Consider the following 17,949-nt stretch of genomic DNA (forward strand, 5'->3'; position numbering starts at 1 on the left):
TTTTTCCAAAATGTAAAAGAATTTCATAATTTGTCTATGTCATTCCTAAATGTGTTTTCAATAGCCACAAATACTACAATCAATTAATTTCTTGTTAAAAATAATTAGTTAATTAAAGTATCTCTGTCGTGTAAACAATCTGAATAAATAGTATCTGTGTAAATATCTGAATAAATATTATCATTGTTTGTAAAACTTTGTAATTTGGGGATGTTAATCCCCAAATGTATATACATACTTGTACTATCAATTTCAAAGGATTTTATTTAAACACAAATTGTTTTTTATGAAATAATTATACATACATACAATGAAACTGAACTTTAGTTAGTTTTAAAAAATATTTTAAGAAAAAATCATAAGTACTTTGTTTTTATAATTTTGAATATTACTAAAACTTCAATACGTACTAAACATTAGTTAGTTTTTAACAATACAAATTTAAAATAATTTATTTTATTTTTAGCGTTTTAAATGTAAATAAATATGTAATGTTAGAATATTATATTATTTGTATTTATTATATTTCATGTATTATTCATTTCGAATATATTTTTCGTTTCCCGGAGTTTGTTCCGGCGTGCGTCCGGTTGCTACGCCGAATGTATACTGGTCGTAGATGAGAGAGCTCTACGGCTCTACGGCTCTACGCCACGTAGCTTTCATTACCTGAACTACAATACGCCACGGCTACGGCGAAAGCTACGATAGTCGGAGGGTCGGGCGAAAAACATACTCAAATGGAAACTAGAATTTAACCAAAAACTCTAATACAAAGTAAAGTGGGTGCGCCATTAGAACTGATTTTAATTAGTTTAAATAACATTTTAAGAAAAAATCATAAGTACTTTCTTTTTATAATTTTGAATCACGTTATGGCGGGTATATTCGTCATGAAGAGTCATGGTTTATTTCACAAAACTGAAATTATTCGTTACCACAATTTACTTCTTTGGACAAAATAAACGTATATTACATGTCAAAAACGTAATACATTGAATTTAATATACATGTAGAAATTCTAACTGTGAAATTATTTCTACAAACATTATAAAATATTATAGGCATATGGAAAGTAGTTTATTAATATAATCCGTATTAACACTTCCCGTAGGGTAGTTATAGTAATGGGCCGAAAATCGAAAATGAAAATTTGTGCATTTCTCGACGTTTTGAAGGTTTCTGAACATTTTAAGGCATACCTCAGAAATAATTGATGTGTGTGTATATGTGTGTGTGTGTTTTATATGTCCACATTTTTTCGTCCACGTTTTCGGGCGCACGAATCAACCGATTTCAAGGGTTTAAAAAACATTCGATCCCTATTGATAGGGAGATGTGCTGATTAGTTTTTGGCAAAGGCAGGTCTAGCCATTTCGAAGATACAGAGCTAAATGTGCAAAAAATGGCAGTTTTTGAGTGAACTAAGCGTCCGATTTGAATGATCTAAAAAACTTTCTGCTTGTATTGACAAAACAATTGGTTTTGAGGATAAAAAATTATTACATCTTTTTTTATTTTCCATAAAATATTTTTGTAATTTAGGAATAAAAATTCAAAAACGATTTCATATTCAAAACCCAGGCTAAGCACAGTCTAAACGCCACTCTGGTACAAATGTCTAGCCAAGTGCATTTAGACTGTTTATGTCTGACTGTTTATGCAATTTTCCAATTTTGTGAAAACTATTGAAAAATGTGAAAATGCCGCCAAGCTAAGCGCAGTATATGTGAAAATATCGCACAGAATTATTTGCAAATGCGTTTAGACTGTGACTATACGGGAGCACATTTTCAATTTTGTTTAAAAAATTAGGCAACTATTTTTTGAAATTGAATTCAAATTAAATGAAATGAAATGAAATGACGATTGTTAATGTTCTGGAGATAAATTCTGGAGATTTATAATTTACATTTGATTTGCTCAGATATAACAAAAGAGCAAAAATAATAAAAGTTACAGTATTTGTAATAATATATTTGAAAACGTTTAAAATTTCTCGAATATTTCGTTACGGTACGGGAAGTACTAGCAATTTTCCTTAAGGCACGATGCCGTACACCGCATCTTACTGTAGAATGATAAAAACATTATAAAATATTATAGTCCTAGAACAAGTAATTTACTTGAAAGAAAATCAATAAAGGTTGGAATTAGTTATTGAAAAAATTGAAATTCTTACTGCAAGTGATACGAATAATATAAAATATTACAGGCCTACGAAAAGTAGTTTAGTATAAAAAAATCAAATTTTTTGCTATGAAATGGTGCGATCATTATAAAATATTATAGGCCCATAAATATCATTTTAATTATATAACATCATCAAAGTTATTTAACGAAATTCTTGCTGTGAACATCGTGAAATATTATAGGCCTATGGTAAGTACTTTAGCTAGAAAAAAGCATCAAAGTTAGGAATTAGCACTTTTGATTATGTGCAACAATAGATGCAATGTCTAGATAATATTCCGTTCTGTGTGATACACTCGTCAATACACAAAATGATACCACTTTTCCATGACGTGTATATCCGTCAATCACATTTAACTGGTTAAACTATTAAACTAATACTATTCAAAAACTAACATTTAAGAGAAGAAGTAGTTTGGTTTGAGAAGAAAATGTATTATACGCTTAATGTATTATATTAAGAAGTGTTTTTTCATAACTTTGTTTAAAAACGCATTTGTTTTGTTACAAATTAATGCAATTTTAAGCTCAGTTAATAATCTTTCATATGACATCAGCTTTCTGTTTAAGGGAAAATATAGACTGCTATAGGGCACTTACACACCTTAAGCAATCCACAAAGGAATGTATATATACCATCTGATAAGACTTAACAATTCTGTATATATATATATATATATATATATATATATATATATCAGTAATCCCTTTCATAAGACCATAGATTTAGTACAGCATTTTATATGAGTTGTTACTATAGAAAAAGCCATTTGGACGCAAAACTACTACTTTCTGAACAAAGTACCATAATTGGCTATAAAAATAAAATTGTAAAGCATTACTTACAACATTTTTAGTTAAATCTTATCAAAAGCTTCGCAGTCGATTTAAGAAGTAAAATGGAAAATAATGGAGATGTAATTCGCTTATTAAAAAAATGTAAAAATACTAATTAATTAAGCATTAATAGGAAAATAAATATTTAATGACACAATTTTGCTTTTACGCATTTATGTTGGTAGATATTATATTTTTTTTTAAATATAAAAATATATGTAGTCTGATATAATATTCCTTTGTGGTGTGTATTACGCATTTTGCTTCTATTCAGATTTCACTAATTGATTGTAAGACTTCAGAGGATATTTAATCAAGTGCACAGGAACCTACATCATATATATATATATATATATATATATATATATATATATATAAATATGGAAATTGTAAGCGTTTAAATGGAATAACTGAACCTCAAGGAATTATTGGTATATACACAAGGACAACATCTTTGAAATTTTCCACTAATGTCGTACCATTTCGAGTCAATTAAATTTCTAGATGAAATTATTGGTAAACAAATTTTTAATAATAATATAAAAGATTTATGTAAAATTTAAAAAATCTACAGAATAATTGACTACTTTGTCAAAATCAACAACGGTCAAGAATTCACTTTTTATCTTAATCACCAAACATTTTTGAAATCCAACAAATAATAATAAAAAAATATTATAATAAACGAGATGTTGAAAATTGTAATTGTAAAGAAAATTCTTTCAATAAAATATAATAAAAAAAATTGATTATGTTTTCAAGAGATCCCACATCCCCGAAACGTTGAATGAAAAAATAGTTGAAAAATTAAATAAATATTTTTTTGAAAAAAAAAAACAACCGAATGTTTGAATATAATCGTGGAGGGGAAAAGGGTAAGACAAAAAAGGGTTGAAAATACAGGTTATTACTATCGTTTAGAAGAAATTGATGATTTCGCCAGAAAATCCTAGCGGCTAACTTACAACTGTGACTCAAGAAAAAATGCCACTTACAACAAGTTATTTTAGTTCAAAAAATCTATCAGTTAATTGTTAAATGTTATTATTCTAGTTCAGCATTTTTATAAAGATTTAACAAATATATCTGTTCAATAATCAGTTATCATGTAGTATCCATTATTAAATCCACCTTTGTGCGTGGGTTATATCGAAAAACATTCGAGTGTAATTTGTATATTTATATTACACGTTTTCCCCAATTGCATATTTTATTCAATATCGTATTTTCATCGGAATCAATTCGAAAATAAACTCATCTTGTAACCGTCTATAACCCACTCGAATATATATATTTCAAGCGAATTTTCCCAACAGAAATGTTCACGACCATGAAATCTTAAACCCTAAAATAGAATGTTATTTTACGTTTGACAAGGCTTAACATCTTATTAATTTCATATATGATTGTATAAACATGTATATAATACTTATGAGGGATAAATGTTCTTACGTCTTTTTCAGAATGCTAAAAAATATTATATATTCAATATATTTTTTTTAATTGCGGAAATAACGGATTGTTCAGTTGTAGGTGCAAAATTTTTAACGGTTCTATATACAAAGATAGAAATGTACATCATAAATATAAATGTACATTTTCTGTAAGGTCACGATAAAGGGAAAATGGTCCAAAATGATGAATCGCGACGCCTTACTGATTTATACCCCTTATACCATATTATATATATATATATATATATATAATATATATATATAAAGTTTGATTCACAAATTTGCCCGAAATTAACTCCTAGAATACTGAACCGATTTTAAATTTTATATACAATCCAGCCTGCATTTATATACAATCTAGATCATAGGCAATATTAAAACTCGAAGTTCATATTCGAAATATTATAATCCTATAAATTTAAATTAATTTTGACAGTTACGATTTTTTAGATAAAACACGGAAATAAAAGTTGTCAAGGTTTCTGAAAAATTCGGGATAAATTGATTTATTATTTACATTTGAATTGTCTAGCATTCATTACGACAACGTCCCGAAGATATTAAAAATCACAATAATTTATAGTCGAAATACTACGTAACTCATAAAACAGAAAAAAATTGACAGTTTAAACATCAAATTTTGAATTTGAAATATAAAATTATTATCAAAAAATGTCATAATTTGTAAATTTGAAAGAAAAAACGAAATTTTCAAATAATTCGCAAAGAAGTAGATCTGCACTAACATATGTAAAATTCAAATTACTTTAACATATGTAAAAATCAATTTATCACTAACGTGATAAATTATATTAGTGATAAATTTACATACATTTGGGAAAAATTCTGTGTAGGAAGTAGAAGAAAATTTTGACCAATTTGCATAATAATCAAAGCAAAAATAAAAATTAAGCTAAAAAATTAATTCGAAGTCCCTCACGGTTCTCAGTAATCATCACATTTCTAAAAGCCAGAAGAAATTAATAAATAATTTACATTTTGGATACTATACAAGGTCTCAAAGGTTTTCAATTTATAGTCGAAAAATTACGTTTTTGAAAATTGGCAAAACAAGACGCATGGATGGCAAGGCAATAAAATAAAAAAGTAGGAACCGCAAGGCCTTTTAATATTTCACTTTTTATGCCAAATAAATCCAAATAAATCCAATGTTTTCAAGAGAAATAGAAATTGATGTAGTATTTGATGTGAGTTATACAATTATAATTTATTACCTACATATACCAAAATCAGTACATAATAATCGGCCTATCTCGTAAGCGTTTTAGGGTCCAATAAGTACAACGCGATTTTACAGTATATATTCGTGTGTACTAATATTATCCTTTTTGTGTTGTAAGAGTTAAAATATGCAAACACCTTTGCTCCGTTTCATTTCCGTCCACCGTAATTACTCTCGGTACAGTTTCCGAGTCGTGTTGTTTTCATAATTAAAATTAATTAATTATTTTCTAGTACGTGTCCCCCACACAGAGGGAAAGTCGAACAGGTGAGCTTGACTTTGTCCCTTTCCATTCGCCCCATTTGCCCTAATTGTCTATATGTACTTATATATAGATATAGAACTATAAGTACACACTCGACTAAATGCGCATTGTAAAGTCGAGAGCTTTGCCGGGTAATTTCCAGATTGCATCGGGTAAATGCTAAATTAGTTGGGATGCAGATTAAAAGGATATTAATCTTACTACCACATTTATTGGATAAAATTATAATGTAAAATTTGAATGAAACCGTATTTCAACAATTTATCCTACAATCGAGGGTAGATTCCATCTAGATTAGTAATTCCAAATGTTCAAATTCATAAGGGCAAATTAAAAAATGACACGACATTAAACCATTTGCTTTGGCTGACTAGAATGTAATGGTAAATATTTTTGATAATATTTGATTTAATACCAAGAAAAATATTCCTACAGAAGAAAGAATATTTATAAATTCAATCTAATTTTTCGTAACGGACCATAAAAAATATCTGTAAGTTTTCCTACACAAATTAATGCAATTAATTGAACTGATGAACTTAAATTTCCATTTCAATGTCAAACGATTCAGAATGACATAAAACATCAAAAATTAAAAAAATATCAAATATGATTTTCTGATAAAAACAAACGATATTATATTGTCTCACAAAAACATACTATATAGATATCTGAAGACTTAATCGAAAATAGGCACATACGTTAGTGCCAAACAATTCAAAATGACATAAAATGTTAGTAATTCATATAATAAACAAATAGGATTTCGTGAAAAACTAAACTAATAATTATTTTCCCAAGATTCTCATTACATTTCTGTAGAGGACTGAATCGGAAAATCGGTTTTCAACTTGAGTAAAAGTTGTAGATAAAAAGCACACAGATGTCGGCTAAGATTATCTTCTTAAATTATATTTCATATATTAATTTAGAAATATGAACAAACAACACTCTTTGCACTAATTTATTTAATAATAATTTTACAAACGTTTTGAGACTAGGGCTAATCTAAATTAGCATTATGTGTTAATCGTTGCAAATCATTCTTTTCACTAAAGTAAAGGATTTAAAACCTAGTAAAAGGAACGTCTTGCAACGGATAACACATAATGCTAATTTAGATTTCCATATTTTAGATTTTAAATTATAACACACTGATGATGAGACAAACCTAATCTCAAAACGTTTGTGAAATTATTATTTAATAAATTAGGGCAAAAAAAAGTGTTGTTTGTTGATATTTCTAAATTAATATCTATCCACTCAGAATACATTTGTTATATATATATATATATATATATATATATATATATATCTTATAAATTATAAAAATTATTTATCTAAACTAACCTTTCGGAGTCATATCATCGTCTCTATAAAATGCCCCATTCCTCGTAACAATTTCATGAACAATAATTGCAAACGAATAAACATCTCCTTTTTGTGTTCCAGCTGGAGGCCTTTTTGATGAATCCATTCTCAACAATTCAGGAGCAGTCCACAAAAACTCTACAAATAAAAAATAAAATCAGTTATTTGAATTGAATATAAAAATCAGTATTAAAAGTAATATTACAAAGTAGATTACCTTATTATTATTATTTAGTGAACTGATGAATAACCACCCAAAATATTCGAAATAATATCCGACACTTTGATAGCAAAATATTATTTGAAATATTCTAAGAAATATGTTTGAATTATTCACTAAATTGGCATCAGATCATTTCTACTTCACATACCACTATATTTCTTTGAATACTTTCTATAATTTTATGTTTCAAATTACTTAAATTAATAGATATAATTTTTACAAGTTCAACATTAATATACATTAATACCTAGAAAAATTTTGTATTTGTTTCTTTGAACAATATTACTTTACTATTATATTATATAATATTTACTTTACTTATATTTAATTTAATGATGACTTGTTTATGAAAAAAACATGAAATTATAAAATATATTGAACTGACTCCTATCTATATTCATTTTCATTTAATTTACATGTACTTACGTTTCCAATACACATGACTCTCCTTATTAAATCTGTCATCGTAGTAAGATGTTTCATAATCTGTTGATAGGGATCCATTATGATGTCTCGGGGTGGATGCTGATAAGGTGTCTTCGATATCTGTGACTCCTGATTTGTCTTTCCACCAACGAGAGGAACGTTCTTGTCGACTGGACCACCATTTGGAGCTATTCGAAGCAACTGGAATAAATTGAATGAATTAGCATGAGTATTTTTTTTAAAGATTATTAGTGATAAAATAATAATTAAATCATAATAGAATGTTTATAAAAAATGTACTATTTTAAGTGTAATTGTATGATAAATTAATATTTAAATATAATGAATCTATTTGCTATTAAATAGATTTTTTACATCTATATCTAAGTATTATGTAATATCTATTGCTGTTTCTATTTCTATTAAGTTGTTTTCGAGCCAAATATTGTGCTTGTATTGAAATTGAATGTAAAATTTGTAAAGAAGTACAAATATATTAACTAAATATAGAAAGTATAAATGAAAGAAAAAGTATAAACCTATTAACTAATTATATATAATTTTTATTTTCTTACCACTATTTCTTCTATAATTTTTATTCCTCCACTTGTAACTATTAACAGTTTTGTTCTTGTATCTTCTGGAATGACTTTCTCCATCTAAAAAGGCAAAAAACATAATTTTAACTGAAAAGCTTTTATGAATTTAATTATTGAGAAATGATATAGTTATTTCTAATGGCATTAGGCAATTTTTTGAATATTTTAATTAAAAATCCCATTTCACAACATCTCATAAATAAACTTTCTTCTATTATTATTTTCTTACCAGTTTTAGTTTTTTTCTCCTCTCCTGAAGAATTATCCAAACAATTTGACCCAGGGCTCCTGAGGGCATGAAGTCCAAAATCCGTAATTTTCAGCACAAATCTCGAATCGACTACACAGTTTGAGGACTTCAGGGTCCCGTGAGATTTAATATCGGAATTATGTAGATAGCACATTCCCTACGAAGTATCAAATCAAATATTTATTTATTTCAAACTTTAATTAACATCGAGATGTAAATATTAAATGAGATACTGCTTTTAGCTTTTATGATCATTAGAAAAAAAATTAAAAAAAGTTCTTTGAGTATTTGATTTATTTTTGTAAAAAAAACATACTTTTTGTCGTAGAAAAAAATAATTTTAATTAAAAATTAAAATCAAAGGAAAATGACCATTATAAGAAGTTAATCAGTACATTTATAAAATAGTCACTAATTAAATAACAAAAACGAACAAGACTTAATATTTTAGTGAAAATAACATGAATAATTAATTCAATAATAAGTACATAAAATGAAAAAGAAAATATATATTTATAGTTTAAAGCAAAAATTAGTGCATATGAAATGATTTAGATTTAAGTACCAAGAATTTTTCATCTAAATTAAACAAAATCAATAATTATAATAAAAAAATGTAAATATCATGCAAAATTTTAGAAAAAATCTAAATATTATTCACTTACTCTGACAATATCTTGCATAAGAGAAATCCGAAACATCCAATCCAATTCCAATTGACAATTTTCCAAAATATCCTGCAAGGACCCCCTTGGACAATATTCGGTTAGAAGCAAACCAGGACCCTCTGGAGGGTCCAAGCAGGCCCCATAGAACCTGGTTAGATGATCATGGGATAGATGTTTCAGCTAAAAAAATGAAAACATTGTAAAAAATTGTATCAGTTATTATAGAGTTATTTTTCTTTGGGTGTGAAATATTTTTCAGGGGGTTGAAAATGTTTCGTTTATTAGATTTGTGAGATATCTCATGAATTTTCGGGGGTATTTAGTTTTATTATGTGAAAATATGATGTTATAGATATTTCAGAATGACAAACGGTTGACAGAGGTCCGGTTCGAGTTTGATACGGGTCGGAGACACTTTAAAGTATATTTTAATACAATACATAACACATGACATTGGAAATAATATTATATATATATATATATATATATATATATATATATATATAAATATATCTTGTGTAAATGTGACACTCCTAAACGGCTGCTCCAATTTCGATGAATCATTTTAGAGTTTGTGAAGATAAATAGAATAGTAATAAATATAAAAATTTAATAACGTAGGAATAAGGAAAAAATTACGAAAAACAAATGAATGTGTGACCTTGACATTTTTCACTCAAAATTTGCAAAAAAGCAACAAAGATTAAAATATTAAATTTCATTTTCAAGATAAAAATATTAATTATCAATAAAAAAAATCAAAATAAGAAAAATGTAATTGTGGCATTAATATTAAGAAAAAGCAAATAAAATATGCCAGAGATTAAAATATTAAATATATTGAAAACTTTCCCCATCATAACAACAATTACAATCCTTAATAATATATTTATATATTTATATCCGCAATATATATATATATATATATATATATATATATATATATATATATATTTGGGTGCTTTGTAATTGTATTCAAATGGAAAGGGCAACTATGGGAGAAGGCATTTATGTTTGTTTACTGAAGAAGATATTTGATGGACGCACCTTCAATTAATTCTAAGTGATACCTTTCAACCTATTAGACCCTAATAAATATTTCGTCCTTTATCAAACATCTTGTATATACACCCAGAAAGATTTATATATATATATATATATATATATATATATATATATATATATATATTTGAATTAATAATTCTATATTATTAGCATAGCATCGTTTAACTTAATTTCGATAAAATATTTTTCATAAACATATTAAAAAATGTTAATGAAAAAAAGCACTACTGCAAAGTAAATTGTAATAAATTAAATAATAATTTAATATATTAAGTCAGCATGAAAGTTCCATGATTTTTTTTACATCTAATATATCTATTATTATTGAATTATTATTATGCAATATATATAATAATCAGAAATTGTTTTTTACTTACATTTCTGAGTTCAATCTTCAGTTGTCTCGTTATTTCAATTTTCGTTTTTACAGGCGGCAGAGATTTCAGAGCAACTCGAACGCCCTTGTAAACCGCAACCTTACAAAAAAGTTGGCGACCACTGTTCTGATTTTTAGCAGCAAACAAATCTAAGGAATATGTAGTCTGAAAATAAAAAAAATATTAACAATTAATCGATCATATTGAATATTATGTAATAACAAGTATATCTTAATAACTTACAATTTGGCTTCCTCTTCTGGGCATTCCTCCGGCTGTTGCCGGATTCCCGGAATTGTTTCCGTAAAGCGGGTCAGCACAGTTGTTCAACACATCTGCGAACAAAAACATTATATTCAATAAAATAAAGTATTAAATTCTAATGTCGTAAGTAAAAACAGACGTAAATAATAAACAATGTATAATACAGAGGCATTTTGGATAAAAGTATTGATAATGATAAATATATAAGTTTTCATGGATTAGTCACCTGGATTGTTGACCGCCGCCGTGAGCGTCATGCAGCTGCCCCTCGTGGGATGTCGGCTGCTTACGGAAGAGATCGGAATGATCTGACGATGGTCGACCATCCAGGACATGGACAGCAGGTCGGCCTCGTCCCGGTAACGCCTGGGAAAAAAATAATTAGAAAATATCAATCTAAAACTCAATTTACTAGAGCGATATAACTGAGATCATGTATTAATGGTAAATAATGTATATAAATAAAGACTAGCGGGGCGCATGGCATCGTGCCTTAAGGCAAATTACTGGAACTTCCCGTACCGTAATGAAATATTCGAGAAATTCGAGAAACGTTTTCAAATATATTATTACAAATACTGTAACTTTCTTTATTTTTATTGCTATCTTGTTATATCTGAGCAATCAAAATCAAATGTAAAGCATAAATAAATCAATTTATCTCCAGAACATTAACAATCGACATTTCATTTCGAATTCAATTTGAAAGTTGCATAATTTGCGCAAAATTGAAAAAGTGCTTGAAAAATTTTGTGCGACATTTTCACTGATAATGTGCTTTTACATTTTGCAAAAATGTTTATGATTATCTTTTTCCTTACAATTATATATAATTTTTGGGACTACTGAAGGTTCAGACTTTAGAAGTTATATTAACTACCTGAATTAAATATTTTAAATATTATATATTACTATTTTTTTAGTTACTAGTAATTTGGGAGGATTTTAAAGTGTGAAATAATGTTTTTGCAAGTTCAAGGAACTACTTAAATGCATATATATATATATATATATATATATATATACATACATACATAGAAATCCTAAGTTTATATAGTTTTTATGGCGCATCTAACAAGAACTTAAGGGGGGCGATACATGTAATCGCCTTAATTTTTATCATTTTTTGAGGACTTTTTAAACTGGGAAGGAATGATTGAATCTTCTTGAACTTTTTTAGGGTTATTTATTATATATTAAAATACACAAAAAAAATTTTTTTTTTTATTTTTTTTTTTAAATGGCTGCCGTAAAAATAAATCTGCCAAGACCCTCTCGGAAAACGCCATCAATTTGCGGGCGTTCTCACTTTTCGTACGGTGATCTGAATTTAAAAAAATTATTTTGTACGTGTTCATAAAACATATATCTTCTAGTTAAACCAAAAAAAAATTAAAAAAGTCACAAAATCGTAAATTGGCACACCTTAGAAAAAAAAAAGTTCGATTTTTCACCTTTTTTTCAATGGTTTTTTTGGTAAAAGGGTTAATTTTTGAAATTTTTTTTGGAATGTTTGAGGTTTAACTAGAAGCTATTACTGTAAAGTAGATGTGTGCAAAATTTCATTGGAATCGGTTGAGAACTTTTTGAGTTATCCCGCCTGCAAATTTCAAAAATGTCGTTTTGAGAAAAACGCGTTTAAAGTTTTGACACAGAAACAGATAAGAGTACAATAGCACTCAAGCGTCGAGTTGAGGCGTGGCACTTAAATGAGTTTTTATTGTATAAATAATGATAATTTTGTTTTGAATATTTACAGGCATATTTTTGAGATGTTATTGTAACGATTTATGAAAGAAAAAAAAATCGTTTTTTTTTTTCTTGTTACATGTATCGCCCCCCTTAAGAGCACATCATGACTTTTCTCTGGATTTTTTATGCTACGTTTTTATGATGTCCCTTTGCAAACATATACAAATGTTCTTATCCATACATACACACACATACATATATATACATATATGTATATATGTGTATATATATAATATGTATAATATAGATTTTAAGAGCAGCAACCGCCAAACGACATAAGATTTTTTTTCCAAGGAAATGAAAATAAGAAACAGCATATCTCATTTAGTGCGGTAATCCGAAGCGGCAGAATAAATATATGAGTACATAAAAAGGAAAAAAGGCAAATGCTGCAGATACGAATTAGGGATTAATGGGCATATTTAGGAACGGACAGGGCCGTCTTAGGATTGACTTCATGTATGAGGGAATATGCTAAAAAAGTCCATCATTTTGCTTATGAGTTATTTCGCTATGGTGAAAAATTTCATACAAATATGAGAGCTTATAGTTACGAATGAGTTGTTTTCACTTGTTGTTTTTAAAAAAGTTGCTAAAATTCACTGTTGCACACAAAAATTGCACAAAATATTTATCAAACAAAATTTTTACACAAATCTACGAGGCTTATACGAACATCGTAAATAGTAGAGAATAGGGTAAGTTATTGTAATCGTCCAAAAATCGAACTTGAAAATTTTTGCATTTCTCGACGTTTTGAAGGTTTCTGAACATTTTGGCATAATTCAGAAGAAATGGATGTGATGTGTGTGTATGTATGTATGGATACAAATTTCCAGTCACGTTTTCGGGCGCACGAATCAACCCATTTGAATGGTTTAATAAACATTCGATCTCTGTTGATAGGGATAAAAATCGAGTTTTTGAGAGATCAGAGCATCCGATTTGAATGATCTAAAAAATGTTCAATTTGTAATGATTTATAAATTGTGAATTTGAAGCAAAATCTGGTAATACTCCATTATTAAACTTTTATATTAAATTACTAAACAAAGCTTAAATTACTTTTCAGTAACAAGATCTTATTTCTCCAAAGACTCTAGAATTAATCTTATTAAATATCGCTTTAGTTAGCGACTTTCAATGTGAAGAAATGAAAAAACGTTCCTTGAATTCGTAATTCGTCGAGAACATGCATGCATATAATTAGTTTCAGAGCCAGGTTTATATTTTAATACATACTTGAAATAAATTTAAGGACATGACAAATTTTCTTTCGTTCTGAATATTTAAAATACTTAATTCAGATATTTAATATAACTTCTAAAAGTCTGAACTTTCAGTAGTCCCAAAAATTATATATAGTTGTTAGGCAAAAGATAATCAGAAACATTATTGCAAAATGTAAAAGCAGAATAATATCAGTAAATATATATATATATATATATATATATATATATATATGTTTATAATATTAATGATTTACGTACTTGTAGAGCAAGACGGCGCCGATTAGTACTATAAATAGTACAAATGATAATACGATACTCAGAATGGCATATCCGGGCAGAGCTGTGAAAGATATTCAATTACATCAATAATTATATATTGTATTAATTATATACACACATAAATTTATATACAAGAAGTTCTAATATTACAACACCGTTTAGAACTTACAACAGATTTAAGAGCTATCAGTATAATCGTAAGCAAAGTTTATTATTTATAACAGATAAACCTTATAACCTTTTTAACAACAATAGTTTATTACGTACTTAAGTATATGTATTTGCTTGTTTTTTGAAAACTTCTGACTAACCTTGAATTTAAAGTTCCTTTCGCTTTATTAGATCCAACACAAAACTCAATTATCATTGTTTCCGCCATTTTCATGCAATTACGCATCATTATGCAACTGTCGTGCACGGATTTAAATGTTGCAATACACCTTATTTGTAACAACTCAACTCTTAAATAACAATTGTACATGTGGGGTAGTACTCATTGCACACTTTAATCACTATAAAATTATATAACACGACATAGAACTCTAGTATTTTAATGAAATCGCCACACTAGTGAACGTTAACGAAGCCGAAAGTCCACCATATTGGTTCCTAACAAAAGTGTTGTGCTCGTCACCAAAGGACATGGCACCAACTTAATTCGAAAAGAATTCAATTGATACGACTTGAAGTTGGCGCAAAGTTAATACATATAATTTGCCGGCATTTTCAAATAACGAAAAGCAGTTCAATTCATTCAAAATGCAAATAAATATAGTTTATAAGTAATTAACTAACCGTATATATCATTAAGAATAAAATCAAATCAAAATACAATTATTTAATATATATGATTTTGTGCAATATATATATATATATATATATATATATATAATCGTAATCGTAATCGTAATAATCATAATTATGTTTACCAAAACCGATTAAGCACAAATTAATATTTCACTCCTATATAATTTCCCATTAATTGCTCTATGAATTAATTAAATGCTTTTAATCAAAATCGAATCAATACGTGACTACATCCATACAATAATATCATATAATTAATTTAAAGCCAAAATTGAAAATAAAATTGACTCACAATTATCTGGGCATAAACTCATATCGAATCCGCATACAGGCGAATCCAGAGGCGGATTTAGTCTGTTGCCGGGCCAATGAATCTTTTTGCCAGGGACGAACTCTAACACTCTGGATGAAGCTATGTAATTTGCCACAACCTGAAAGGAAAAGAAACATATTAGATGAAATAAATAAAAATGACTAAACAAATAGTGCACAAATAAAGGTAAAATGTAGAACATATGATGCATTATATAAGTACTTTATTTCTTTCGCCATAAATAAGTAGAGTGTAAAAGCAACTTTGTAGTTGTTTCTTGAGATCTCCTATTTTATTTTCCAGTAAATAAAAAATGTCGTTTCAATTCAATTGATGTTGAAAAGGTTATGTGTTTTATTATGGTAAGAACATAAAATACTTCTATAGTGTTATAAAAACACGAGTAATATAATGTTGTTTAATTATATTTTTTTATTTTATATTTATAGATTTATTAGGAAGTATTACTTTTAAAATTCATCTCAAACATTCCAGTTTCAGATTCTGTATCTGAATTTCTTTCATACTTGCTCTCTTTTTTGTAGAAAAAAATATTAAGATAAAACAGTTATATCTAGGATAAAAGCTACATATTATTATAAAAGATGTATTTTTTTTTTAAATTTACCTCAAACATTCCAGTTTCAGGATCCATATCCAGTAAGGAATAGTCGGAGAGCCTGTCACCATTTGAGTCAATAATCACGTCTCCAGTAATTCCTGAAAAAAAAAACATAAAAAATAAAAATTATAATAAAATAACTAATTAAATAATAGCACTAATTGTAAGTCAATTATTTAACTCATAAATCATTCTTGTTGTTGTACAGTTGATTTGATTGTAAATTGTAAATGTCTTTTGTTTATCCTCCGTATACATTAAAATCAATACTATAAATCAAATTTTATCTATTTCATGTAGACTTCATATGGAAATTATGCAAATATTTTAAAAAGCACTTAAATTTTTAAAATGGGTCATTTTATGACACCAGAAGACTACTTGCATTTTATGAGATAATAATAAAGTGCACTGGACATAGATATGGTAGAAAAAATATGATAAAACTACGATTTCATACACATACACACACATAAACATATAATATGAAGTAAAACCCCGTTAATACGATTTTCCAGAAACTGGACTAAAAACGCGGTTCAGAATTAAATTTTACCCTCAAAATATAATTAGACTTTTAACCAACAGAATTTTGCACCTATTTCCAATTTATTTTTTCAAAGATATTGCTATTGTTGTATTTTTAATCTAAAGGAATTTTCAATTGTCATTTAGTTACCAGCTTTATATTTATCATTTTCTTCCATAATTGCAGTATTTTTCATGAATTTGCTCTGAAAGCACTTTATCTGCCCGCGTCGTCGTAAATTTTTTAATGGGCATGTCATGCTCTCGTGTCATTTTAACTTTAGATTTTATTTTTATTGTCATTTACAATAAAATGCAGTGCACACTGAAATGGACATGTGTCACTGGAAAATGAACTAAAACTAAATGTCCTTTTAATCCCATGTCATTGCAAAAACAATCAGAACTGATAGGTCAAACGAATTTTCTTCCAACCTTTCTGTAAACATGACGTTTTTTTCAGAAAATAGTAATGAAGACATACAAAGATGAAAAATCATTCTAAATACGAGTATGTAAATGGTAGATATATCTCATTTCATAATAGTTTCTTTGCATTTATCGAAGTCCAATATACTTTATTTTTACCTCATAGGACATAGTTTTTTAGACATAGTATTTTTACCTCACAGGAAACAACCATTTTAAAGATTAAAGTACTCTAAACACTTACAATTAGCAAATAAAATACATATGCATGATATTAGTTTAGGTAATTTTTTTAAATATTTTTCCTAGATTTAAGAGTATATCGAGTTGCTGCAGATTCAAACCGTTATTTCTGTTTTATTTATGAAAAAGGCTAAAAATATATGTTTTACCATAAATCCAGCCCAGATTTAAGAGTATATTTTCGAATAAATTGTAAATGAATGTTATTTGAAATACTATATCAATAATATAGTATCTAATATTAAAACTCTCACAAAATACAAATAAATGTGACAGCTGATCCACTCATTTAATTTAAAAACTTCAATTCATATTACAATGCAAATAAATTAAAATAACGAACGAAATTTTCATTGAGCAGAATACCAAATGTCAAGTTTTTCATTATACCAACTATAATGTAAATATAATGTAATATATAGATATAATAAATATAAAATTTCGTTGCTTCCTACAAAGTACATTATTGTATTTTATGCTTCATTCATTTTTTTTTTCAATATTAAAAA

General features: G+C 27.3%; 1 protein-coding gene across 3 annotated transcripts in view; it reads right to left on the reverse strand.

The window, feature by feature from the left end:
- The window catches only part of LOC113368122 (atrial natriuretic peptide receptor 1-like), a 107,180-nt gene that overhangs the window by 33,468 nt on the left and 55,763 nt on the right, over nucleotides 1-17,949 (reverse strand). For all 3 annotated transcript variants that reach the window (XR_003366345.1, XM_026609685.1, XM_026609686.1), the window contains exons 8-18: nucleotides 16,247-16,338; nucleotides 15,598-15,736; nucleotides 14,478-14,559; nucleotides 11,462-11,601; nucleotides 11,215-11,306; nucleotides 10,972-11,136; nucleotides 9,527-9,709; nucleotides 8,841-9,018; nucleotides 8,588-8,671; nucleotides 8,013-8,213; nucleotides 7,343-7,501 (exon numbers count right to left, since the gene is read on the reverse strand). Coding sequence is in view for 2 of the 3 variants with exons in the window: in XM_026609685.1 (XP_026465470.1) it covers nucleotides 7,343-7,501; nucleotides 8,013-8,213; nucleotides 8,588-8,671; nucleotides 8,841-9,018; nucleotides 9,527-9,709; nucleotides 10,972-11,136; nucleotides 11,215-11,306; nucleotides 11,462-11,601; nucleotides 14,478-14,559; nucleotides 15,598-15,736; nucleotides 16,247-16,338 (1,515 nt within the window). In the remaining variant the exon portion in view is untranslated. The remainder of the gene's footprint in view (nucleotides 1-7,342; nucleotides 7,502-8,012; nucleotides 8,214-8,587; nucleotides 8,672-8,840; nucleotides 9,019-9,526; nucleotides 9,710-10,971; nucleotides 11,137-11,214; nucleotides 11,307-11,461; nucleotides 11,602-14,477; nucleotides 14,560-15,597; nucleotides 15,737-16,246; nucleotides 16,339-17,949) is intronic.

This window comes from Ctenocephalides felis, unplaced genomic scaffold, assembly GCF_003426905.1.
Source record: "Ctenocephalides felis isolate EL2017-DRISC unplaced genomic scaffold, ASM342690v1 CF-g0.4_SCAFFOLD_01170, whole genome shotgun sequence".
NCBI classification, from domain to species: Eukaryota; Metazoa; Arthropoda; class Insecta; order Siphonaptera; family Pulicidae; genus Ctenocephalides; species Ctenocephalides felis.